This window comes from Ochotona princeps, chromosome 9, assembly GCF_030435755.1.
Source record: "Ochotona princeps isolate mOchPri1 chromosome 9, mOchPri1.hap1, whole genome shotgun sequence".
Classification (NCBI taxonomy): domain Eukaryota; kingdom Metazoa; phylum Chordata; class Mammalia; order Lagomorpha; family Ochotonidae; genus Ochotona; species Ochotona princeps.
The window spans coordinates 5,617,830-5,643,477 of NC_080840.1; the positions used below are offsets into that span (position 1 = coordinate 5,617,830).

At 53.0% G+C, this 25,648-nt stretch overlaps 1 protein-coding gene across 2 annotated transcripts in view; it reads left to right on the plus strand.

Moving 5' to 3' along the window:
- ZFAT (zinc finger and AT-hook domain containing) overlaps positions 1-25,648 on the plus strand; it is a 174,062-nt gene that overhangs the window by 138,538 nt on the left and 9,876 nt on the right. For both annotated transcript variants that reach the window (XM_058668455.1, XM_058668456.1), the window contains exons 14-15: positions 4,896-5,019; positions 7,578-7,708. In XM_058668455.1, the coding sequence (XP_058524438.1) occupies positions 4,896-5,019; positions 7,578-7,708 (255 nt within the window). The remainder of the gene's footprint in view (positions 1-4,895; positions 5,020-7,577; positions 7,709-25,648) is intronic.

Genomic DNA, 25,648 nt, shown 5'->3' on the forward strand with positions numbered 1-25,648 from the left:
AGCCTGGCTTTTGCCTGATCTAGTCCACATGCTGCGCACAGGTGTTGTAGCCTTGCTTAGTCTGGTCTGTCTCTATCCCAGCCCACGCTCTCCGGTGGGAGTAGCTGTCCGGTGAGGGGACCAGCCCCTTAATCCCCCTGCCAGTTCTGCCCCTCCCTTCCTGGATCTCACGTGTGCTGGTTGGGTGCTGCATTCATATCCAGTACAGGCAACCATGCCCTGGCATTCCATAATGTGTACTTGTTTTGTCGCGACCAAACCCAGCTCATCCCACACTCTGTTCTGGTGATCGGGTTTGCCAGTGGATGACATGAACTGATTCAGCCTGGTCTGCTCCTGACCCATGCCGGATGTGTGCCAGTGGGAAACTTTCCATGGCCTGTTCTGGGCTGTTTCCTATCATGCTTCTTGCGCTTACCTGCAGGGACTGTGTCCTGCCAGAGGAGTTGCCCAGGCTCCTCCATCAGAACCCCTCCCAGTGGCAGATTTTGCGCATGCCAGGGGGTCCTTGAGCCAACCCTACTCAGTTCACCTCCTGTCCTAGCAGGAACAGTGGCTTTTCCTGGCTGGCTTTCACCCCATTCTGGTTCTTGTTGTTGGATGTTTCAGCCTGGCCATGGCTCATCCATAACCACATACAGCTCACACATGGCTCAGTAGGGGATTGAGACTCAGCCTAGTCAGTCCCACATCTACCCTGGTTCTCCATGACACCAGATGGTATTGGGGTCTGAACCGGCCTGGTGCATCCAATCCCAGCCCACACTAGTGCCTCGGGTGACTACACCTGTTTCCTAGATAGGACGCAGCCCCCATTCCAGCACATGCGCCCCTTGGTGGGAACCTCAACCCAGTTAGGATGTCCCCTTACCTCCCCGATTGGGCCTGTTCCTAGCCGTAAATCACGCACCTGCCCGTGGTTGCTCTGAGAACCAGTAGGTGCAAGAGCCTAGCTCGGTATGACCTGTGCTCCATGCTGGTTTCTAGTTTTGCTTGTAGGCAAAGATTTGCTCAGTCCTGCCCAGTACATTCCGTTCCATTACCAATTTACACATTTTGGAGCTACTATGCCCTGCTTGTCCGACCCCCAGATCTGGACCACGTGTTCACCAGTGAGAGCTATGACTTGCCAGGGGAGCTCCCCAAGTTCCTCCACTTGATCCACTCCCAGACCCAGTTTACATACATGCCATTGGGTTTTAGCCCAGTGTCCGGTGTACTCTGGCCTCCCATTTGGTCTTGTACGAGCTGGTGAATGTTGCAGCCCGGCCCACCCCACGCCCTATTCAGGATGCACATTTGGTTGCTGCTGCCTTGCCCAGTCCAGTCTGTGGCGGGTCCCTTTACCTGTGATTGATGGCAGGCTCCTTGGTCACACCTAGCTTAGTCCATAACCACCCAAACTTTTAGGTTTACCAGTGGGGCTAAACTTTCTACAGGGTGTGGCCCACACATCCTGCACAGAATCCAACCCAGGATGAGGTTTTAGAGTGCTAGTTGATATTATGGCCCTGCCTAATGTGACCAGTCTCCTGAACCATCATCATGTCAGGCAAAAAAATATCCTGCTAGACAAGCCGGAGCTTATCTTTTGCATGATAGGTGTTCAATGCTCAGCATTATTAAGTGATTAGAAGTTCTTCAGAGGAAGAGTTACTGGCATTGGCAATCTTTAGGAATGACTCAGATCCCAGAAACAGTGGGGTCAGCCGAGAGCTATAAAAGCGGCGATTCGGACATCCATTACCCCAGAGCTCCCCGCCCGGGCCCAGCTCAGCATGAGCACATGTTGGCTGGGATCGGGATCCGAGCAAGACGCTCTCTCCTGCAGCCCCCAACAGCCTCCTGGCTGCTGAAGTTTAAACCCCGCAGGCCCAAGGTTGTGCCCCAACCCAATCCCGTCTGCTGCCCAATGAGGGCGGTGGGTGACCCCAGACCCACCCAGTCCCAGAGACTCCCCCCTTGGTATACTCACCGGGAAGGAAGCAGCCCCTGAATCCAGAAATCATTCTTGACAGAGCAGACCCTCAGGTATATTGAGTGTATTTAGTCATATGCAACTGCCAAGTTACAGGAAGTACAGCAGGTGGGGGTCATGCTCATAGATTGCAAGTGATGCAGTCAGCAATATCCGGACTGCTGGACGCCCCCAGGGCTAACACCTGCTGCCTCCAGGACGTAGACAGGTAGGGCCTGGGAGAGGGGGATGGAGTTTGAAGCTCTTAGGGAGAAATTAGTTCTAATGCGAGAACTTCATTTACATTTGATTTGGACAAACTTAAAGCATTTGAGTTAACTGGGGCCTAGATACTTGATGATATTAAACTTTTTTTTTTGGACTCTGTGTGTGTGTGTGAGAGAGAGAGAGAGAGAGAGAGAGAGAGAGACAGTGATATTGATATTGTGGTTATGTTTTGAAAGAGCACTTTTTTTAGAGAGAGATTCTGAAATATTCATAGAGGAAAAGCTGAATCTGGGTTTGCTTCAAAATGACGCATGGGCAGGTATGGAGTTGGGGTGCAGCAGCATTGTTGAAAATAAGGGAATGAGTTGAGCATTGTCAAACTGGATGAAGGGTCCTGTACGGAGGCACATGATTCTCAGCTTTCATCTTTTATGTATCCTTCTTGCACTCCCCCTAACTCCCGTTTAGTTTGTTCTGAGCTACAGGCTTTGGAGTCTGACAAACTTTACATGGAATCCTGTCCATCCCCTACAAACTTCCTGACCTTGCACCATTTCTTCCGCTCTGTGGCCTTTTTACCCCGCTGCATGCCAGGGGCTGGTCAAACAAGAGCTCGAAAAATTGAAGGGATTGACAGGAACTGCCAAATAATTCGTCCTGTAAGCAGCTCCCCGGGAGCCCTCAGAAAATGTAGTTGCTGTGATGGTTCTTGGCATTGGTGATGGTGTCAGCTTCACATTTTCATCTCATGAAACAATCAACTTGTGTTTCCAATTGATACTGTAAGAGTTTCTTCTCTGTTAGCAATGCAAACATTGAAATGCCAACTCTTGATGTCAAACTCAGTCCATCTGGGCCTGCCACAGTAGCTTAGTGGCTAAAGTCCTCTCCTTGTACACAGCAGGATCCCATATGGGTACTGGTTCTAATCACAGCAACCCCACGTCCCATCTGGCTCCCTGCTTGTGGCCTGGGATAGCAGTTGAAGATGACCTAAGGCCTTGGGAACCTGCACCCACGTGGGAGACCCAGAAGAGGCTCTGGGCTCCTGGCTTAGGATCGGCTCGGCTCAATCCATTGCAGCTGCTTGAGGAGTGAATCAATGGGTGGAAGATCTTGTTCTCTGTCCTCTGCTCTATAGATCTGAGTTTCCAATAAAAATAAATCTTTTAAAAAAAAAATCCATCTGGGTCAGCAACGTCGCTGTCCTCTGAAGGCCTCCCTTGGGGCAGAGGCCAGCACCTTCAGCTAAGCTTTAAAACCAATAGGAGGAGTGATGCCAGGCCATGGGCCAAGCGTTGCGGTCAAGCAGCCAGGACCCTGCGCACAGAGAGCGTGCTGCACATCCTTCCAGAAGGAGAGGAGCCCTTTCATGGCGGAGGCACTGCTTGGCTGCCATGTTGGCTGATGTTCTGCTCAATTGCACTCACAGGGCAGTGTTCTTCTGTTTGTTAAATTACACATTTCTCCAGTCTTCACTGGGTGTCTGTTACATGTCAGGTTGCAAACGTCTTAATGAACTTGGCTACTTGGCTGTAAAAGAATAATTACACGCAACCCTGATCCTCCATGCGGGCTCCTGATAAGTGCTATGGAGCAGAACTTTGGCTGCTGAAGCTTCGTCTGAGGGCCTTCATGTTGTCCTTGTCCCTTGGTGACGTTCATGCTCCCTGCCATGCAGTGTGGCCGGTGCCCTCACCCCTTCAGGAGTGATGGTTACTAACAGCTACTCTTGTGAAAATTCTGTCCCTCTTTTCTCCTTGAGTCCCCAGGTGCCTGCGTATGTCTCTTCAGTTCTTCCCACCCTCACAGAATTCTGATCTGGCAAGGATGTTTCTTGTAGTTTGAGCACATGCATCCTATGAAGAGCAAGGCTGGCACGGAACTGAGATTGGCTGGCTTTTCGCAGGGCGCAGAGCCCGTGCCGTGTGCACACTCACTCCCTGCTTCCCGCACGTGGCAGTGCCTTCTGTCGGCTGCGACATGAGCTCCTGTGTCAGGAGCAGGTTAGTGGTGGCGATGGGGCCAGCTGGAGGAGACACAGGAACTCCTAGTAAAACATGTGCGGGAATATCTCTGAGGTGTGAACAGTGGTCACTGTGCCCTTCTGCAAGGATGGTGGCAACAAGCTTCCCAGCAAAGCTCATTTCAGAAGCATCTTGTGCTTCCTTGAAAGGAGGAGCTTTGGGCCTGGCGGCGTGGCCTAGCTGCTAAAGTCCTCCCCTTGAACGCCCCGGGATCCCATATGGGCGCCGGTTCTAATCCCGGCAGCTCCACTTCCCATCCAGCTCCCTGCTTGTGGCCTGGGAAAGCAGTTGAGGACGGCCCAATGCATTGGGACACTGCACCCGCGTGGGAGACCCGGAAGAGGTTCCAGGTTCCCGGCTTCGGATCGGCACGCATCAGCCCGTTGCGGCTCACTTGGGGAGTAATCATTGGACTGAAGATCTTCCTCTCTGTCTCTCCTCCTCTGTGTATATCTGGCTGTAATAAAATGAATAAATCTTTAAAAAAAAAAAAAGAAAGGAGGAGCTTTGTCTTTGCAAAGCATGTTTATTGGGAGCCTCTGGTTGCCCAGAGATGTAGGTAAAGGAGATGTTGCAAAATTTTGTTTGCTTCTCTTCACTTGCTTTGTCTTCATGAATTTCCCCCAACTTCCAGCTGTGAGCTTGTTTATTAGACAATCCCTTAGGTCTTGTGTTTTGTTTAGCCGGCAGCAGACACTCCTGAGGAGCCCTCCACCCAGTATCTCCACATCACAGAGGCTGAAGATGTGCAGGGGACGCAGGCGGCGGTGGCTGCTCTTCAGGACCTCAGATACACCTCCGAGAGTGGTGAGAGAACACCCCGTCTCCCTTGGGTCATCAGAATGGGTCCCCGCTGGGCACAAGGAACGAGTGAGTTTGCCAGTGTGAGAGACCTGGCAGCAGAGCTCTGGACCATTGCTGGCCCAGCGTCTGTGCTGCACAATCTGCCCAGTGGGCAGCCCCCGAGAACCCTATCCTGGACACATCCGTGAACAGAGCCAGAGCTGAGATGGAGTTTTTCAGCCATCCTGGGGAACTGCCTTACGTCTTAGGCCGGTCGGGGCACAGAAGCACTGGTGGGAGAAGCAGAGCTCTGCTCACATCCCCGATGCCCCGGGGGCTTTGTGCAGGGGTGGCTGGGCTCAGCCGTTGTGGGGTGGGAGCTAACCCTGGGATCCCAGCCCTGATGTGTTCTCTCTGTGGTCCTTGCACTCCTTTCTTGTGGCCCTGTGTGCCAGGATCTGTCTCACTCTGGGATGCATAGGAGTGAAGCACGCAGTGGAACTGGGTGGCCGAGATGGGCAGGTTGGCAGGCTCCTTGTACACCCAGGGGTCTGTGGTCACTTACTTCTGTACTTCTTCGCCAAAGGCCCAACCAGGATTTTGTCATCAAATGCCATGATTCCCAGTGTTAGTTTAAATAGAAACAGCTCACTGTGCCAACCTAGTGGTAATTAGGGTGGTATTCACAGAGACAGTTTTTCCTGCTGCTCTTTACAAAATCTGAAACACACACACACACACACACACACACACACACAGGTTGACATTACCAGGTGTAGTGCCATCTGTACCTGCAGGCCACACCCAAGCAAGTGGGATCACGGGAACACAGAAGGCGAAGTCTAGTGGGGATAGAAAAAGGAGTTAGGAAAGCACAGTGTCTGCCCAGGTTATACGAAGGCAGCAAGAAAATGCCCATGGGCTGCTGGGCTTAGGGAGGATTCTCCAGAGAGGCTGAGTGCACCTGCTGACTGAGGGGCATTCGAAACGGAGTGCCTGTGCTTCCGCAGATAGCAGAGTGGAGGTGAGGCCCTGCTTCCTGGGGTGTTTCCTTCCTAAGCGTTCAGCAGCATCGCGGATTGCTCAAGCCTTGCCCAAAGCAGCCTGTCTTCATCCCGCACAAATACGCTCGCGCACACACTCATGCACACACATATGTTCATACTCACATGCACACACATACACACTGTGCATAGAGGCCCATACACACAGGCACACATACAGTCATACATCCACACACATGCACAAATGCATGCACATGCTCACCCTCACCCTCACACAAGTGCTGCATGTGTGAGCCACCTGCTCCAGTGCCACCTGGAACGTGATCCTGTCCCTGCCCCTCAGCTTGTTATCTGCCTGCCTCATTCTCTTCAGAACTCAGTTTGTGCTGTCTGTGGAATTCCACTTACCTCTTCAACACTGTCCCTCCAACTACCCTGGTAGGGGAACCTGGTGTGATGCGTTGTGAACAAACACAAAGGTACCTCAACAGGTGCATGAAGAATAGAATTTAAATAGAAGTTTTGAAACCTACCTATGCATTGTTTTTTTTCCTAATGTGCCTTTTCTACAAAATTTTTGAAGACTCCCTTGTGTGCATGGCTTAAAAAAATTTTTTTTGCACCAGAACAAGTGTATTATCTTGCAGTCTGCTTGTGTGCAAGCTTTCTGAGGTGCTCCCCCCCACCCCCCACCCCCCGTGCAACCCTGCCTCAGCCATGTGGCGTGCCTTTCCTCTGCGGAGCCACTTGGAGTCCCCCTTCTCTGCTGTCACTGATGGACTCCCATTGGCATGTGGCCCGTTTCACGTTCCCTGTAATGGTAAAAGTGTTGGCAATACTTGCTGATCTTACGCTAATGTGGAAATCAAGCAGCAATTTCCTTTTAGTAAATTAATGATCAGGGTGTGGGTGTGCTCAGAAGGATTTCAAATGTGGTAAGCAGGCAGCAGGTAGCTACCCTGAGCCCGTGAAAAGAGAATGCCAAATTTGGATAGGTTTGTAGTTCCAAAGCAGACCGGGAAGACATTCATGTTGTTTTACCACTGACCACTGTAATGTCCTTGTTGAAGCTACACTTTCCACCTGCAGCTGGTGCCCCTCAGGAGCCCTGCTTTATGGGGCAAGGAGGAGGACTGTGAGTTCCCAGCGCACTGACCCTTTCAACTCACTCAGCACCCTGGGGCAGGTTTCTATCCCTTCTGTCACCCAAGCACCCTGGCTGTACGTGGGAAATGAAAGCCTCATGCTATCTCCTCACAGAGAAATGGACTTGAGCAAAATGCTCTGGGAGCTGGAGAAACAGAGAGGAAAATCCTCAGCTTCCCAAGTGGCCACAATGGTCGGAGCTGTGCTGATCCAAAGCCAGGAGCCAGGAGCCTTTTCCGGGTCTCCCGTGCGGGTGCAGGGTCCCAAGACTTTGGGCCATCCTTGACTGCTTTCCCAGGCTGCTTCTGTTGTCAGAATAAATGGTTACTGAGAGCACAGGATCCTTGGCTGGAGGCGTGTCCCCAGAGAGTAGAGGGGTGGCTGTCGCTGCTACTGGTGTTGACATTTCCTGTTTGCCCCCTCCCTGGCCAGGTGACCGACTTGACCCCACGGCTGTAAATATCCTCCAGCAGATCATTGAACTGGGCACCGAGACCCACGACGCCACCGCCGTCGCCTCTGTGGTTGCCATGGCTCCCGGGACAGTGACAGTGGTGAAGCAGGTGAGACCCTTCCCCTGGTGGTGCCCGCTTCCTGTCCGCGCCCTATCATGATTTCACTTACCCAGGTAGACTCTGAAGGGCGATGATCCCTGGTGCATTAGCTGTTCCCCCCTGGGACTTCTGTAGCTCTGTTTGTGTATGGGGTCTTCGGGTGAGCAGTGGGAAGCAGTTCACCGTGCCTCTGGCCTTTCTGGAGAATGGAACCCTTAGGGACAGTGAGACAAGCCACTGGCCTTTGGATCGTAATGTCACCTGTGAGATCACAGTGGAGCCCAGCAGAGAAGGGTCAGCGTGGAGTAAGGTCACCACGCTTCTCCGGTGGTGACACTGTTTGGCTCACTGCCTCGTCTGTCCGCACGGAGACCTCACCATCTGCCAGGTGTGCTGTGTGGGATGATGAGCTCGTCTGTGTACCTCTTTCTACCTTATCTCTCTATCTCCTGTCTCCTGCTTCATTTCAGAAAAGATTTAGGCCAGTTAATGTAAATAATTTACAATAAGAAAGCACACACAGAAGCAAGAAAATATATGATCTAGAGTTCTCAAATTGCTGGGGAGAAGTTGAAAAGCAAACCATAAAAAACGTGCAGTTGTGCATTCTTTTATTGGCTGATGGAGTCGGTGCTGAGTGCCTGCTGGGCCGGGCAGTATTGTGGCTGCTGGGGTTCCAGGAAAGTGTGTCGCCGTCCTAGTGGTTACTCTCGGGTGGACAGAGGACCGGGGACACAGATCAAATGCAAATCAGCCAGGATGACCGACGGCATGGTGAGCAGTGAACAAAGGCAGTGGTGAGCAACAGAAGGAGACCTGGCAGTGGGGTTGGAAGGCAGTTTTGCAAACAGCTAGTGAGGAATATCTCACATTTGAGCAAAGACCTACTGAATTTACCCACACGTGGTATGATTTTTTAAAAAATGTTTGCACTAGAGATATGTGTTGCATCCACTGGTTCATGCCCCAAATGCTCTGAACATTCAGGACTAGACTGGATCAAAGCTAGGAGCCCAGAGCTCAGTCCAGATCTGCCATGTAGGTGGCAAGTACCCAAGTACTTGAATTGTCATCTGCTTCCTCTCAAGTTGTGCCTAAACAGGAAATGGGGATCAGAGGCCAGAACCAGGACTCAAAGCAGGCACTTCCACATGTGCTGAGAGTGTTCCAAAACGGCATCCTCCCCCTGGACCAAACGCCCGTGAGCCTGAAGCTTACAGCAGGAAGCGTGCAGCCGTTTGCTAAAGGAAGAGGTCAGCTGTTCTCAGCAATAACAAGAAGGCATTCACTTCTTTGTGTGGCTCTCATAAAAGCCCCTGAGTGACATGTCTGCCTTTGATGAGACAGGAGTGGACTTCCCAAGGCTTCTTGCCTGTCTCCTAAGTGTGTCCAGGTGCACAATGAAAAGCAGGATATCCAGACTGAGTAATTCTCTGGGAACTAGACATTCTAGAACAACCCTTAGCATTGTGAGCCGCAGACTGAACCTAGCCTCTCTAGGTCAGAGTTTGCATGGTGTGTCCTAAAGGCTTCCTCCTCTGCAGGGAAGTTTGTTCTAAGAAGGGTTGGAGTAGAAGTCAGCAGGAAGCAACTGCATGTGTCCATTGGTGCTGGCCTCATGTCCACTGTGGGTGGGAGCAGACCCAAGAGCTCTGCAACTTTCCTTCTGGGCTGCCCGCTGTCTTTGGGTTGTGTCTTGCGTCTTTTCTCAAACTCCTCACTTGAACTGGCACTTGGGGAAGGGGCCAGTTGGGCCAACCTTTGGAGGCCTGTTTTATACGTGCGCTTGGGAGTGTGTGAGAGGGCACTGCTGGTAGAGACAGGGCGCCTCTTACTAAGAACCAGGTTGATTTGCTGCTCCTCGGGGACATGATTTACTGAGCATCGCAGGGAGTGTAACGATAGACACGGTCAGAAGGTGTAAGATACCATTTCGATATGCCTCGCGCGTGTTGGACTGACAGCATGACAAGGCCGGAAGCAGATAAGCCTCTGCTACAACCAGTGCAGACAACTCTGCTGTGTTCACAGGAGGCAAGAACGGTGGCACCGTGGGAAGGTCTTTTTTGCTGTGAACTCGGGGCTGCACATAAGCACAGGAACCCGTGTTTGCAAGCACTGCCCTGGAAGGCGTCTTGCTGCTCGCTGTGTGGCCGGCGTCTCGCTTGCACACGCTGCTGGCACATGTGGATGGGAGAGTGATGAGCGGGACAGGGACTAGCGAAGGGATTGTGGGGAGTGTGGCTCTTACATTGTGGGAGTGCCCTCTGGATTCAGCCATCCTATCATCTGAATTGCAGTGTGGCTGTTTTATGAGAAAAATTGGTTTCAGGTTTGTTTGTTTTTTTCCTGTTGATGACACCCTGGTTTAGAACTTTTCATTTGGGAAGTTGTATCTGCGTAGTGAGTGTGCTGAGTCACTGAAGTGGGAGTCCTAACGCACTTGTTGGAAAGCAACCGAGTTGTCCCTTCTCCCCGTGTGGGGAGCACCCAGCAGTGCGCACTGGCTCCTGTTGCAGGCCAAGCCATTGCAGTCATGTCCAGGTGAATGTCCATTCAGCAGAGCTGACAATGCCCTGGGCCTCACTGTGCGTTCTCCACTTGTGTCCTGTAAACCAGCGCTGATGAGAAGACAAAGCCATCACACTGCAAAGTGCACAGTTTGTAGCACAAGTGGAAATCGTGTGAGGCCAAAACGCGAGCTCTGGATCTTACATGAGTCAGTTCTAGATGTTCAATATGATCAAAATTTCTTCCCCATACAAATGGCACTCTGAATGTAATCAAAAAAGGTTTTTTTTTCATGATTTGTTAGTGTTAATTGGAAAAGGGTCTTACGCAGCAAAATATACCATTGTCAAGTGAAGATGACTAATCCTGTTGTCGTTTCAGGATTTGGGGTGAAAAATAGTGGCATTGCAGGGGGTGAACTGACAGTGCTGGAAAGGGAAGAGCGGAGGGAAAACTGTTGGGTTTCATGGTTTATTTTCTTTTTGTTTTTTAAATAGACATGGGAGCATCTCGACCCTAGTATCTTCCTTTAACATTCATTGCAGAGAATGTAGTACTCCCTATTGTGTCACCTTTTCTTAAGTGTCCACATGGAAACTGGACTCACAGGGATCAGGCAACTGGCTCAGGAAGGGACCCCTGGAGTGCCCCTTGCCAGCCTGGTGGAGGGAAGCAGCAAGAACCTTGGGGGCAATGGAATGCAGCTTGATTAAGGCCAAACTCTTGCATGAAGTAATGCCATGCTTGAAAAAATCTTGGGCTCAATTGGCTCTAGGAATTATGCGGAGGATATTGATATTTGATGAATGAAGGGGCCTAAGGAGGCCAACACAAAGCTTGCTGGTCCAGAGAGAGCTGCCATGAGCGTCTCCAAGGATACTAAGGACCCGAGGACACCGCAACAGGTGTCACCACACGCTGGCCACTGCCATCACACTTGGCTTCTCTAACAGCTGGGTAGCCTGGTGTTTAGAGATTTTCCACCTTGGCTAAGCAGTTGCCTGTGCTGCGAGTTCATGTATGCTTGGCGACTGACACGTGTGTCCGTTCCAGTGAGTGCGGGTTGCTGTGCGGTGGGCTTTCATGCCAAGCCAAGGTGTTGGCAGCTCCCTGCTCACTGGAAAGGGTTCCTTCCTCCCCTTTCCTTGGCCTCCTGTGACCACTGCAGTCCTCGCCTCGCTGCCCCTCCTCTCACTGTCAAGTCCAGGAGGGCAGGTTGAGTTGTTCTTGTGTTTGGGCACTCTGTTCTCCACCTCCATGCCCGAGTGGACATGTCTGACCGACTCTGCTGCCACCTCCAGTGAGAGACCCTCCCCCGACCCCAACGGAGTACACTGGCGCCGTGTAGATAACCCGGGAGGCTATATCCATAAAGGCATCCACAGGGTATATGCCCTACAAGTCTCTTTGCTTGTGAGGTGACAGCTCCAGGGGTTTGGACGTGGGCATCTTTGAGGGGGTCTGGGGTTCTGCCCACCACCCAGGCTTAGGGAATTGAGGTGACCACCATTCTGGGGAGTCTCGGGGGAGAAGGTAATCTTCACTGTCCTTGGGCACACACACTCCTGGTGCTGCTTCCACCAGCCAGCGGCCGTCCATACTCCCAGGGTGTTTCAGTAAATGGATGAGATGAATGAGATATTCTGAAGGGGAGCCACGGACCTCTGCACGTGTAGTAAGTCAGTTCAGTATCACAGTTTGTGAGAGAGGCAGAGTGCAATGGAAAAGGAACAGGCAAAATGGGTCAGGGGGCCTAGTATCTGCAGACCCTCCACAGGGGATTGTGCTCACCCAGGCGCGAGTGCTGGGGAGAGCTGGACCAGAGCATGGTGGGCTTGTGGATACCACAGTCCCCAAGGCCAACCTGGGATGGCAGGTGGGAGCATGAGCTGGTGGCCGGTCCTGGCTAGGGTGCCAGAGGTTGGGGAGTGTGGAACGGCCCCGCTTACCCTGTTGTAGCCATAGGCCGGAGTCCTGAGTCCTCAGCCTGGTATCTCTCTTCATCCTTTTCCAAGTCCAGGCCGTCCATGGCTTTGTATCACTTCCAAGAGCATGCTGTCCTTTTGTGGCGAGCTCCCACCATGACCTGCACTACCTTCTTCAAATCAGTTACTAGGTTCACCCATACAGTCACAGGATCTGTAGTGAGCTCTCCTGCCATTTGACCTTTTGCCACTCTCTAAGACTGTCCCTGTCCCTGGCCTTCCGGAACCAACAGGGAGACCCGTCCTTTCTTCCCTCCCCTGGGGCATGTATCATAAAAGGGCACCTAATAAGGACACAGTGTTTGCTTTCTAAAGCTAGGAAGACTTGACGGATTGTGTTGTCTTGAGTCCACTTAGATTTTGTTTTGTTTTGTTTAGTTTTGGGTGGTTTTCTTTGTAACTGCAGTAGGTTTACCCTGATAGCAAGTGGGGGAGCTGTGTGTATTGCAGAGGGTCCCCGTGTGGTGGTTTGGTGAGGGGACCTGACTCCATAGGCCCAGCCTGAGCTGCAAGCAAAGCAGTGTGTGGCATTCTTTCTCCTGTTGCTTGTCCAAAACAAAATAATCTTGTACTTAGACAGAAGGAAGAAGCTCCAGGGTTCTGTTACACAGGAGGGTGACTGCAGAGAATGATAATGCACTGAGTGTTTGATCAACCACAGAGACAGGATTTTAAATGCTTTCATCATAAAAAGGTGAGCCAGGTTTGCAGAGAGAGCTGGTTCGCTCTGCTCTCACCAGTGTGCTTCATAGCAGGGAGCTGGCTGCATATGCTACCTGGTAGATAGGTACAGCTCTCATGATGAAAACGGGCTTTCAGAGCATGTGCCATAGGTAACCATTTAGGTCATTACCTGGCTGCAGAAGCCCACCTGATGCAACCTCATGCAGGCGAGGCTGTCGGGGACCTGTGCCTTGCCAGACCGCCTTTCTCCAGCTAGGTGAAAGCTGCTCCTTGGCCGACACTGGATGAGAAAACACACTGTGCTGTCAGTGGAAGATGTGCGTGTGTGTGTGTGTGTGTGTGTGTGACAGAGAGAGAGAGAGAGAGACAGACAGACAGACACAGAGAACCAGCTCAGGGAAGGCTGGCAGTTCCCGGGATGCGTGCTGGCAGCTGCGTGCCCTGTAGAGCCACGGAGTTGTTCCCTACTGGAGGCTGTCGGACTTATGACCCAGGAGGAGCTGTGTCAGCCCGAGATCAGGGGCAACAGACAAGTCAGCGCAAGGCTGGGCAAGGCCGGTGCGAGACTGGCAGCCCCAGGAAGCACCTGTGTGGGAGTCATTTTCTGACTCCATTCAGACCTGCAGCTGTGAGAGCAGACCGCACAGTCAGCTTTACTCACTGGACCTGTCTAATGCTTTTAAAGCACTGATTGATTTATTTGAAAGGCAGAGTTAGAAGGGTGAAGGGAGGAGAGAGACACGAAGAGACTGACCTCAATCTTCCATCCGCTGAATTACTGCCCAAATGGCCACAGTGGCCAGGCTGAAGTCAGGAGCCTGAAACTCCATCCCTGTCTTCCAGGTGAGCGGCAGATACTCTAGCTAACTTCTGCTGCTTCCCCCAACATGTTAGTATGGAGCTGAATTGGAAGTGGAGCAGCTGGGACTTGAACCAATGCTCACATGGGATACTGATGTCACAGGCTCATGGCTGCCTCACCACCCATTGCACCACGACACTGCCCCCCATCTAAATGTTAACCTTGTGGAAAAACATCCTCAGCTCCACTCCTGGACTCTTCAGACCTCAGAGATGGCTGCCCTGGCTCCTGTGCAGGGGGCTCAGGCACCCCGCAGGCCCCGTCTTGCACTTGCTTGTTCAACACCTTTTGTGGGTGGTTTCTCTCTGTGCTGGATGCTTCTAGGGCGTCAGTGGCCAGAACACCAGACAGGGAGGGGTGGTGAAGCTGGCATCTGACCTGCAGGCACCTGCCCACTCCTCCACCTGGGCCTGGATAATGCACACACTGCCATTACTGCTTCTAAACCCTTAACTTCTCTTCCCACCTGCTTTAGCTGCTAACTTTTTTTAAGTGTCAGTCTTCTCATTTGAATGCCTGCCACCCTCACTGCCAAAAGACCCTCGCTCACGTTGCTGTGTCAGTGCTTAGGAGATGGGCATGGATTCAAGTTGTTCTAACAAGTGGGCTGATGCTCCCTCGTTCAGTCTGTCTCCTTCTTCCTCCCTCCTATGCTCCTCTCGCACACTCTGAACTTGTGGTGCCATGCCTTGGTATGGTACAAGGCCTTCAGCAGGTGCAGCCTTTGGGTGATGGGTCCCCCACTTCCAGAGCCATGAGCCAAGTAAAGCCCTGAGCTATAGCATGCTCTTTGTGCAGTACCCCAAGATAGACTGTGGGCAGTCCGGCTTTGCCCACATCAGCATGCCACCTGCTCCAGCTGCTTCCACCTGACCATGGTCGTCTTTGGGTGTGTCCCCATGGTAGCTGGCACTGGAAACTGGTTGGGAAACACAGTGTACAGAGGCCACTGAACCAGTTGCCTGTTTGCACGTCCTCTAAGACCCTGAGTCATCTGGTCCCCTGTCCATCTGGTCAAGGGCATGTTACTGAACAGAAGGGACGTGTCCAGGGCAGCCTTAGGCCTGAAGAAGCCTGGGGCCTTGCCACGCATGTGCAAAGCTAGCCCAGAACCCACCTCCCTGCTTTCCAGGGCAGACGCTGAACAGCTTTGTGGAAGAGTAGTGAGGAGAAAGGGAGGACTCTGGGAAGGTGCGTCTGGGAAGCACATCTGTTTCTCTCAGGAGCAGTGTTTTCTGTCTGGATTGTGACCAGGTCACAGGAGTGCGGACAGAAGGCCCTGCTGACACAGGTCCTGCCCTCACGGCAGGCAGTGTGGGGTAGACCAGCCATCCAGGTTGCCCCAAACCGGGCCTGAGCCGAAGTCTCTCCTCTCACCGACCACCAGCACGCCAGGGTGACATCCGTCCTTGTTTTGTTTTAGGCTCACATGATGCATGAGTCTGTGTTTTCCTCTCCTTACTCCCACGGAGGCCCTTTCTCTGGGCTCAGAGTACACAGACCTCTCCTCTACTTCAGCGTGATCCATGTGTGGAGATGAAAGCGGGCATCACTGGCCAGCCTGTCCCCCACGCTGATCCTCACTCACCCCCCCTTCATGGCTGCGTGGGCCCTCGTTCCCAGTTGCCTCTGTGCGTGTGACGTTGCAACAGCCGCCTTCTGTCCTCCTCTGCCCTCCTGCACCTGACAAACTCTGCCTCTCCAAGGGCTGCAGCAGCGTCTTGTCCTGGTATCTTGTTTCTGTCATCATGTGGGAGATTGACACCATGCTCAGAGGGTGTGGAAAGAGCTAACGGTCCTGCAGTTCCTTGTGCGTGAGTGCTCATGCTTGCTGTTAGGGCACTGTGGTGTGTGTGATACCCGTGTGATGCCTGACATGACTGCACAGGCTCACTGCAGTCCTGACGGGCAGCCAGGGAGCAGGTGCCTGCACCAGTGTGAGCTGCACAGGTGCAAGGAGGAGTTCCTCACGGGCATCCGCACCCGGCTTGATCCCTTAATCCACACTCCTTTAGGTCCCTGATCAGTGCCAGAGAACTGGTGATGTGTAGCCCTCTCTCCCTCTAAAAGCCACTTCTCACCTGCAGGATGAGGTTGGTTCCCTGCTCAATAACCTTGCCGCGCAATGTGCTTGACCTTGCTGCTTTGTCAGCCTTTATCACATCAGGCTCCTCAGTGTGCTCACATGTAGCCTCTGGAGTCGACTCCTGCTTCCCATCCCTTGGGGGACGCTGCCTGTTGCTACCGGCGGTGACCCACAGCGTAAAGACTCAAAACCCACTTGGCGGATGGCTCAGTGCCCGGGCTGTCCTCTGCTGGTCTTCCTTAGTTCTCTCTAAGCCTCTTGGATCTCTTTTTCATCCGCTTTGTCTTAGATACAACTTTTCCCCTGAGAATTTTATTTCTACCTTAGTTTTTAAGTGGCTGATGGTCCAAACTGCATCCTGTTTTCCAGCCTGTCCTGTGACTTGCCGAGCCCTTTTATGCTGTAACAGTCTGTGAGAATGCCTTTTCTTGGTGACACCTGCAACATGGAAGTCCATGCTATGTGTGTGGCCTGAAAATCCCTGAACGCTCTGCCTCCGTCCATCGCGGGTTCTGGTCTCCACATGACCCGGCCTGAGAAGCCCAGAGGCTCTGCCCCCGCTCTGTCAAGGGATCTGGTCCCCACGTGTTGTCCTCAGCTCCCCCTCGGGGTGGTCTCACTGAACTCGCTTCTCCTGTCTCTGTTGTGCTTTCCTGCCCTCGCTGCCTGACAGCTCTGGTTGGTCCTGCCACAAGACTTCCGCTTCTCCTGAGCATCAGCACTGTTGAGCTTGTCCTTGTCTGCTGGGTGCCTGGTTCCTGATCCACAGCCCCCCTCCCCGCCAAGGGCATATGGGTTTCTTTTGACCCTGCCCTTCTCTGCTGCTTCACCGTGGCTGGTGGACATTACTGGCTGAGTTCTCTGAGGCTGGCTCTGTCTGGTGTGGAGCTGCGAGGGGGCCCCCCCCTCAGATTTGCCCTGAGGCAGCTCTTCCCACCTGCTGCTATTGGGGTTCAGACACCTGCCTTGCCTCCATTTGTCTTCTCACCCATAGATGGCACCCTCGCCCTCCTCATGTCCAAGCTGGAACCTGGGACTGACTCCCACCTCCTGGGTTTTCTAGTCCTAGATCGTGCAGGCCCCACACCCATAGCCTGCCGCAGAGCTCGCCTCCACCGGCTCCGGCAGCCCCTGCTGCTCAGTGCAGTCCTCCCCGGTGTGAGAACACCTGGAAGGAACGTCTCCGCTGTTGTGTGGCATGGCCGGTGTAAGAGCAGCCATGCCGTAGATAGCTCAGAAGAGAGGCTTGTGCTTGTTTGGCCTGTGGCGGGATGAGGGATTAGGGGATAGAGGCGCCCCTTGCCCTGAGTGAATCCTTGCCTGGGAATACGTGAGTCACAGCACAGCAGGCTGCACAGACATGTGCAAATATTGTGTCAATGAGAGAATCAGGAAGTTCAGGTCTGCATCCTACCCCGTTTCCAGCACACTTGGCTCTGCCCCGGCGTCCTGCTGACGTCAGAGCTGCTCTGTCCCATGCCCTGGGCACTTGAGAAACCTGTTCCAGGCTGCTGCCAGGCCTCTGCCCTGTTTGCTGCAACTACCGCTCTTCTCTGGCCTCTTTCCTCCTCTCTTACTGCTCTGAGAGCCACTTTTCACAAGGAAGACAGTGATATATTACGTGTGTGTGTACAAAGATTTGTTTATTTGAAAGACAGAATGAAAGAGAAAGTGACAATGGGAGAGAGAACAATCTTTCATCCAGTGGTTCACTCCTCAAATGGTTGCAGCTGCCAGCAACCAGGACCTCCCTCCTGGTTCCCCCCACGTGGGTGGCACAGGCCCAACTACTGAAACCATCATTGCCTACTGCCTTTCCAGGTGTATCCAAAGAGAACTGGATTAAAAGCAGAATAACTGAGACTCAAATTGGCACTGCAGTGTTGCAGGCAGTGGCTTAACGTACTATGCCACATTGCTGGCCACTGGAGTGATCTTTCAAAGATGTGATCCATTTACAGTTGTCCTTGTTTGAAGCGCTCCAGCAGCTTAGGCCCTGGTAGACTTAGGCAAGAGCCTCACCAGACCCCACAGCAACCTCCCTCCCATCTTAGTTGCCAGTTGCCCAGGAGTCCCTGGGCCCCTGTGAGCTCATCCGCACCTGTGGCACTCTGGGTGCCACTTCATTGGCCTCTCGTCAGCCGTGCGCTGTCCTTAAGTTCAGGGCCATGGGAGTGCTGTTCCCCAGAGCTGTGGGCGATGAACTGTTGCTCCCCCGACTGTGCTGTTGGATGGCACAGCTGGGCCTGCCCCAATCCCAGGGCTTGAGAGCAAAGACCCTGCCCCACAACCCCAACCCTCCTGGTGGAAACATCCGCATCAGCCCAGGCAGGAGCTGAGGAGTTGGGCTCGTGGTGGCCGCTGCCTGTATGGGGAAGGATGAATACCATTCCTGCATCGGCACTCGGCAGAGAACCCAAATGCCTTTGTTCAGGTCAGGCCTGTCTGGGATGCCCTGCGAGGCCGGATTCTACCAAGACAGGCCAAGGGGAGTGCACGTACTCCCTGTTTCCTCAAGAGCAGGGACCCAGGCTCCAGAAGCTGCTCTGATGTCTAACAAGGGAGACATGAATGACTCCATGGCCTCCTGCTGTAAGGAACCCTGCCTTGGCCATGCTGGCTGTGGGAGGTGGATGGTCCCAGAGGAGCTGCTTTCTGTTTGAGCACACTCTGCAGGCTTCTGCTTGTCTTGGCCAACCCTAAGGCCACCTCCAGTGGTCTCTGTGGTCTTTCTCTCCTGATGGGGCTGTTTGTGGTAGGGGCACACGCTGTGGTAGGGTGCATTTAGAGGCTTTGCCAGTATTTAGAGCCAGGATGTTAGATCATATGACAGGAAGCTGTGCCACGAACTGGCCACCTTCTTTGCACTGGCACGGAGCAGCCCCTAGCTGTGGGTGCCTTGACAAGGGCACCCTGGGGCGGGTGATGTCTCCTGAGAAACCCATTCATGGGTGTCTCTCCAGGTCCACGTTACGATGACAAAGCCCTTGGCCGGACTGATAGCCAGAGTTCAAGTTTGAGCCCTGGATCTGTCCCTTAGTAGTGTGTGACCTTGAGCTGTGCCCATCTTCTCTTTGAACTTCTGCTTCCTCCTCTGTTAAATGTTAAAATAATAGGATTACCTGTCGGGCTGTAATGTGAATTGTACCAGATTATACAAAGTCTAGAAACGGCCCTGTGTCTGGCCCAGAATGAGCCCGCCATCACATGTGAGCCCTCCTCTTGGTACAAGCAGCACAGCCGCTGCATTGTGTGCAGGTGGAACTTGGCCATGAACTGTTCTGTTTCTGGCTGTTTTCGCAATATAGTGCTGCTGGTGTTGGCTGGGCTCTGAGCTTGGTGTTGGGAATCCCCAGGGTGCATAAGATGTGATGTCTTTTGTAGGAGAGCTTGTTGCTTGGACCAGATAGCTAAATCCACAGTTCCGTTTTGCAGATCAGCATGTGGGGGCGCTCAGTCTCCTGACTCCTTGTAGCCTCACGTTGCTAGAGAAGGCTCTGGGGAAGGCCACTACACACTGGACATTTGTGTCTTCTCAAAATTCAGGCTTTGAGAGCTAAGCCCCTAAGAATCCTAATGGGATTCTTGGGGGTTGGTTCCGGTGTAACAGGAGGCAGGGAAAGAGCTGGCCCATTCTGTTGCTACACCATTTGGGAGGTTAGGAGCCAAAAGCCTGCCACCTGGGGGAGGCCCCTCACCGGCACTGGTTTAATCCCTAAATGGTTGCAGTGGCCAGAGCTGAGCCTGTCTGAAGCCAGCCAGCCAGGAGCAGTTTTAGGGTTTCCCACGTGGGTGCAGGGGCCCAAGGATGTGGCCATCCTCTGCTGCTTTCCCAGGCTGTGAGCAGGGAGCAGGTCAGAAGTGCAGCTGCTGGGATATGGGACGTGAACGGGAGCCCATTAGGGATGCTGGCATCATATCGGAGGCTCAGCCTCTGCCATGGCACTGGCCCCGAGTGTGTGGATTTGATGAGCAGAAAGTGGTGACCTCCGAGACTTCAGCACTGGAGCTGGGCCTGCTCGCATCAGCCCCGGTGGTGGATGTCGGGTGTGGCAGTGCTTAGAACGAGGAGTAAGTGCCAGTTCCACAAACGGCTTGAGTGGCTTTCAGTTTGTGGAGATGAGTGCAAACAATGCAGACGCTCTCCCCCAGAAACTTGGATTTCTTACAGGGCATGAGCTCTATGCAGGGACCCATCTCTTCCCCCTTATCCAACAGGACTACCATGGGGTCCCAGATGGGCCTCAGTCACCTTTGTCAAAGGACAGGGAAAGAAATTTCTGGGCAAACAGTGCTGAATGGAGAGAAGGAGTCTGCATTCCCAACCAGAATAGACGGAGCAAATCCCCGGGTGCTGTTTGAAATGCGAGGGCCCATACTGTTAAGCCTCAGGTTTTATCCTTTTACAATTTACTCATTTGAGGAACAGTGCTCCTCATCTGCTGTTCTCTCTGTAAAGGCCTGCGATGGCCAGGGCTGTGCCAAGCTAACTCCAGGGGCTGGGAACTCAATCCAGGCCCCACCGTTTGAGCCATCCATACTGCGTTCCAGGGTCTGCATCTGCAGGAAACTGGAGCAAGAAGTGGGTACTGAATCCAGGCACTCCAGTGGGAGTCCTCACCTACAAGGCCAAACCCCTGTCCCCATAGCTGCATCTTCACCCAGCCACCTGCCCACCAGGCAGACAAAGTAGTTGATAATCAGAAAGGCCAGAACATGTGAGGATGCTGGCTCAGCATGATATAGGGGCAACAGGTGAATAACGCACTTCATTCCTGAGAAGACTTATTTTGCAAGACATACTTATTTTGAACATTAAGATTTATGAAAGAGAGAGAAAGATACTCTACCTGCTGGTTTGTTTCCTGGGTGGCCGCAATGGCCAGGGCTGGGTCAGGCACTCTCCCCCAAAGCCAGGAGTTTCATCTGGCATCCCCACATGGATGGCAGGAGCACAAGCACCTGGGTCACCTTCCCCTCCCTCCTGTTGGCCTCGGAGCTGGATCAGAGGTGGGACAACCAGGGTGAACCAGGGCCCATAGGGGACGCATGTGTTACAGGGGCAGTGTTGGGTGCTACCCCACACAGCACCCGTCCCTAAGTTGCAGTAGAGGGGATTCCAGTGAGACGAATTCAGGAAGGGCTCGCCTGAGCCTCAGGGTTGCCATTTATGCCTGGGTCACCAGGAGAGGCTGACCATCATGGGGAGAAGGCCCTCCTCGGCCAAGTCCCTGGCACTGGTCTGAGGCACTCACCACAAAGCTTGGCACTAAGGAAAACTCAGTGTGTCGTGGGGGGAAGGGGCTTTAAGTCAGCACAGTAGTGAATTACATGCAGGAAGCCTGTCTACATACAGGATAACCCACAGCCAGCAGGAAGCCCTTGCCTGCCCCTTGCCTTCCAGGTCAGTGTGTGTGCAGCACCTGCCACTGTGCACATGCTGTGTGGACATGGGTGCCAGCTGGGCACATGGGGTCCTCTCTCAGTAGAGAAGTGAATGCGTGGCATGAGGTCTTCTGTTCTCATTCCCTGTGAACTTGACTTTCCCGCTGTAACCACAGTGGAAGGCTGAGCTGGCGGCTGTTTGCCTAGTTAGCTTGGGGGAGTCTGCACCAGACCCCTGGAGCACAGACAGCAAGTACCAGGTGTTCTGGCCGCACATCCCCTACTTTCTGCTGCCCGGTGGCTTCATGTGGCCTGTATTGGGGAAGCCTTGTCCCCCTCTCATGGCACAGAGGCCGGGAGGAGGCTACCCTCTGTCCCCATTCTCCAGTTTATGGTTCATTCTCGGACAGTAAAGAGAGCCAGCCCTTCCTATTCTCTCTCAGGCCAGTGGAGCCCTACTAGACGAGTCCACATAGCAGCTGGCGCCCATCTGTGCTGTGTGCCTAAGAAACAGGGCCGCAGCTGGGCCGGCCATGGGCGCCCATCTGTGCTGTGTGCCTAAGAAACAGGGCTGTAGCCGGGCCGGCCATGGGCGCCCATCTGTGCCGTGTGCCCAAGAAACAGGGCCTCAGCCGGGATGGCCATGGGCGCCCATTTGTGCCGTGCGCCCAAGAAACAGGGCTGCAGCCGGGCTGGCCATGGGCGCCCATCTGTGCCGTGCGCCCAAGAAACAGGGCTGCAGCCGGGCTGGCCATGGGCGCCCATCTGTGCCGTGCGCCCAAGAAACAGGGCTGTAGCCGGGCCGGCCATGGGCGCCCATCTGTGCCGTGTGCCCAAGAAACAGGGCTGTAGCCGGGCCGGCCATGGGTGCCCATCTGTGCTGTGTGCCTAAGAAACAGGGCTATAGCTGGGCCGGCCATGGGCTCCCTGTGTCTGAGACCCACTTTTGTGCAAGGGGACACTGGTGACTGCTGTTCAAACAGCCACAAAGCTTGTACTTGGAATCTGTATTTTCCTGGAAGAAGTGGCAGCCGTCTACACAAAAGCAAGAGAAAAACAGGGTGGGAGGGATCCCAGGGATCCCTTCCTCTGCCCTCCTCAGTGAGCACTGTCGCCGAGTGCAGACTCACAGCCTGGCTTGCCTCGCGGGCCTGCCCTCCCCTTACCAATGCCGCGGACCCCGGTGGTGTACGCTGCATCGCGTCCTGCTCATGCGTGTGCCCTGCTGCTTCTGCAGGCTCCTTGCATGTAGTATCTACCCCTTCTCTTCCTTTTTTCTTTCAATTTTTATTTTAGTCCTGTGCATGCATATATATTTTTAGAGAGAATTTATGGTTTCCTCTTTGTTGCTTGCCAACCCCATTTTATTTATGCATTTTCTTTCCTCCATAAATTCCAGCTCGTGTTTACCATTTCTGCCTGACCCCGACATGTACAACCGTGCTGTTAATGTGGGGTTGTGGAAGTGGATGTGCTTGCTCGTTAACCCTGTAGAAAGGCCCTCCCCTGCCTGTTCCAAGAACACTGCGGGAGGCATTACTTGGCTAGAACTGAAGCAGTGGGTGAGCCTGAATGGTTGGAAAGAATATGGCTCCTTTCCCAGAGCTCAGGCACGCACAGGGACTGTTTCACCCAGCCAGTGGGCAGCAGTGTTGATGTTTCGCTCTGGTCGTGGCCTTGGACTTGGGCGTGGGCCTGCAACCCTCCACGCTCTGCCACTTCCCGGAGTCGGGATCATCTCGAGTGGAAAGAACCTCTGGTGGCCATTCCAGGGGAGGAATTGTAAATGGAAGCGACTGCGGAGTGAGGTGTCCGTTCATCAGGTGGTGATGGGAGGAGCAGTGAGGAGGGCACCTCGGAGACCCGCCCTCTGCCACGGGGCCCCAGGCAGGTGGTCAAGGGCGAGAGAGGGATGTGTCCAGCGGGCAGGGAGGGGATCTTGTCTTCATGCTGGGTGTGAAAGGACGACGTCAGGAGAATCAGTCAGGAGGGCCAGAGGCCGCAGCTCTGCACTTCGAGTTCGGTTCCTTGATCGTTGTGTGATCCTCGTGGAGGGATTCTCCCTCTCTCCTCTCGCTCAGGAATTTTTCATGTTTTTAAAATTAATACAAAGAATAAATTTCAGACAGTTTATAGAATTCTGAGAAATGATTCTTCCTACCCTCTCTTGTGTCTTAATTTTTAATTTTTTGATAATATTTTTAATTTAGTCACAGACTTAATGCTGCAGTAAGTAGGAAGTTCCACAGGTGAAACGTTGGTGCCTGCTCTGCGGGACTACAGGCAAGGGCTCTCAGCGGCCCCCGAGCTGGCAGTCCAACTCACGTACGCTCAGGCTTTTCCTTGGGAGGCTCTTAGCCACGTGGAGCTGGCCCTGAGTGGAGCGATGAGCAGGAAGCCCTGCTCCTGGGTCTGCTGTCACGGCCGCATGGGAACCGAGATCAGGGGCCAGGGACACTCCGTAGGTGACAGACACCTGCTAAGGTGCTTGGGAGAAGCTCTGTCATGTAGGAGGACATTCCATCCTATGAAACAGGCAGAGAAGGTGAGAAAGGGATGTGGCAAATGAGAGTTCTCCCACTGAGAGGGGGACAGAGACAGCACAGTGCAGGGATGGCCTCGGGCCGTGCCCACACCCTAACTGTGCACAGCATAGTGCATGATGGCCTCGGGCCGTGCCCACACCCTAACCCTGCACAGCACAGTGCAGGGATGGCCTCACGCCGTGCCCACACCCTAACTGTGCACAGCACAGTGCAGGGATGGCCTCGGGCCGTGCCCACACCCTAACCCTGCACAGCACAGTGCATGATGGCCTCGGGCCGTGCCCACACCCTAACCCTGCACAGCACAGTGCATGATGGCCTCGGGCCGTGCCCACACCCTAACCCTGCACAGCACAGTGCAGGGATGGCCTCGGGCCGTGCCCACACCCTAACCCTGCACAGCACAGTGCAGGGATGGCCTCGGGCCGTGCCCACACCCTAACCCTGCACAGCACAGTGCAGGGATGGCCTCGGGCCGTGCCCACACTCTAACACTGCACAGCACAGTGCAGGGATGGCCTCACGCCGTGCCCACACCCTAACCCTGCACAGCACAGTGCATGATGGCCTCGGGCCGTGCCCACACCCTAACCCTGCACAGCACAGTGCATGATGGCCTCGGGCCGTGCCCACACACTAACCCTGCACAGCATAGTGCAGTGATGGCCTTGGGCCATGCCCACACCCTAACTGCCGGAGACCAGCTCCAGCTGAGTTCGGAACTCGGGAAGGGTGCGTGGATGAGGCGTGAAGAGAGAAAGAAAGGAGACGGACCACCAGAATTCCTTGATCGTAGTGGACAAAGTGAGAAAGCTGTCCGCTTTATTTATACAGAAGCAGTACAAAGTTTTTTCTTAGGGGCATTTTGACATAGCTTCAGGGGGGTACAATTTACAACTTCTTGAGAAATGATTGAGGAAGGATTCCACATTCCTTGCTTATCTTGGCTTGCCAGTCTTCATCTGCTCTCCTCAGGTCTGGGCTATAACCTAGGCACCATCTGTGTCAACCAGACCCCTACCTTGAATTACGTGTGAGTTAAAAGGACTAGGGCCTTAGTCTATGGGGGTTGGGGTTATTGACATTAGTTGGCCATTAGGTCTGTAAGCTCACACAGTTTGTTAAAGCAAGGGTAATAGCGGCAGAAAGAATTGCAGTTAGCAATGAGCTAAGTTACTCTATTTAAGTTTCAACTCTACAATGGATGAGTGAGTGTTTCCAAAGAGAATTCTACAAATTGTTTCACTACTAGACAGGGCATTATCCATTCCAACATTGCAACCAAGAGTTTCTCAGTAGACAACACATCTTATGCAGTAATACACTCCTACTACAATTCTTATTCTACAACTTATCCATCACTAAATGGGAGAAATACATCAAGAGAGAAAAAACAAAGGTCTAAGACAAAAAGTTTTAAACATTACATTCCTCTACAACTGCAGGTTCTAGATCTTCATAAGTGATCAAACAATAATCAAAAGTATATCTTTATGATGTTAGTAAAATCATCCTATATTTCCTCTAGCTAAAAATTTATGAAAACAACTAAAACAACTACATTTTCTATATTCTGAAGAATTGCAAGGACAGGCTAACCTTTAAGACCACAGTAACTATATTTTTTGCCTTAGCAGGATAGCCTTTAGGGTCACAGTAGCTATATTCTTTGTCATAGCAGGATGGCCTTTAGGGTCACAGTAACAGGATAACTTTTAGAGTCTCTCTTATCAAGCCATTTCCTAGAAAGCATGCTAAATATCTGGGCCAGATTTTATGGCAATGGGTAAACAGCACAGGCTTAATTATACTCCTGTGTGTGTAGTTAAAGGCCCATTCACCAAGACATCCTCAGTAACATTAACTCTTAAGTTCATGTTGGTTGCAAAA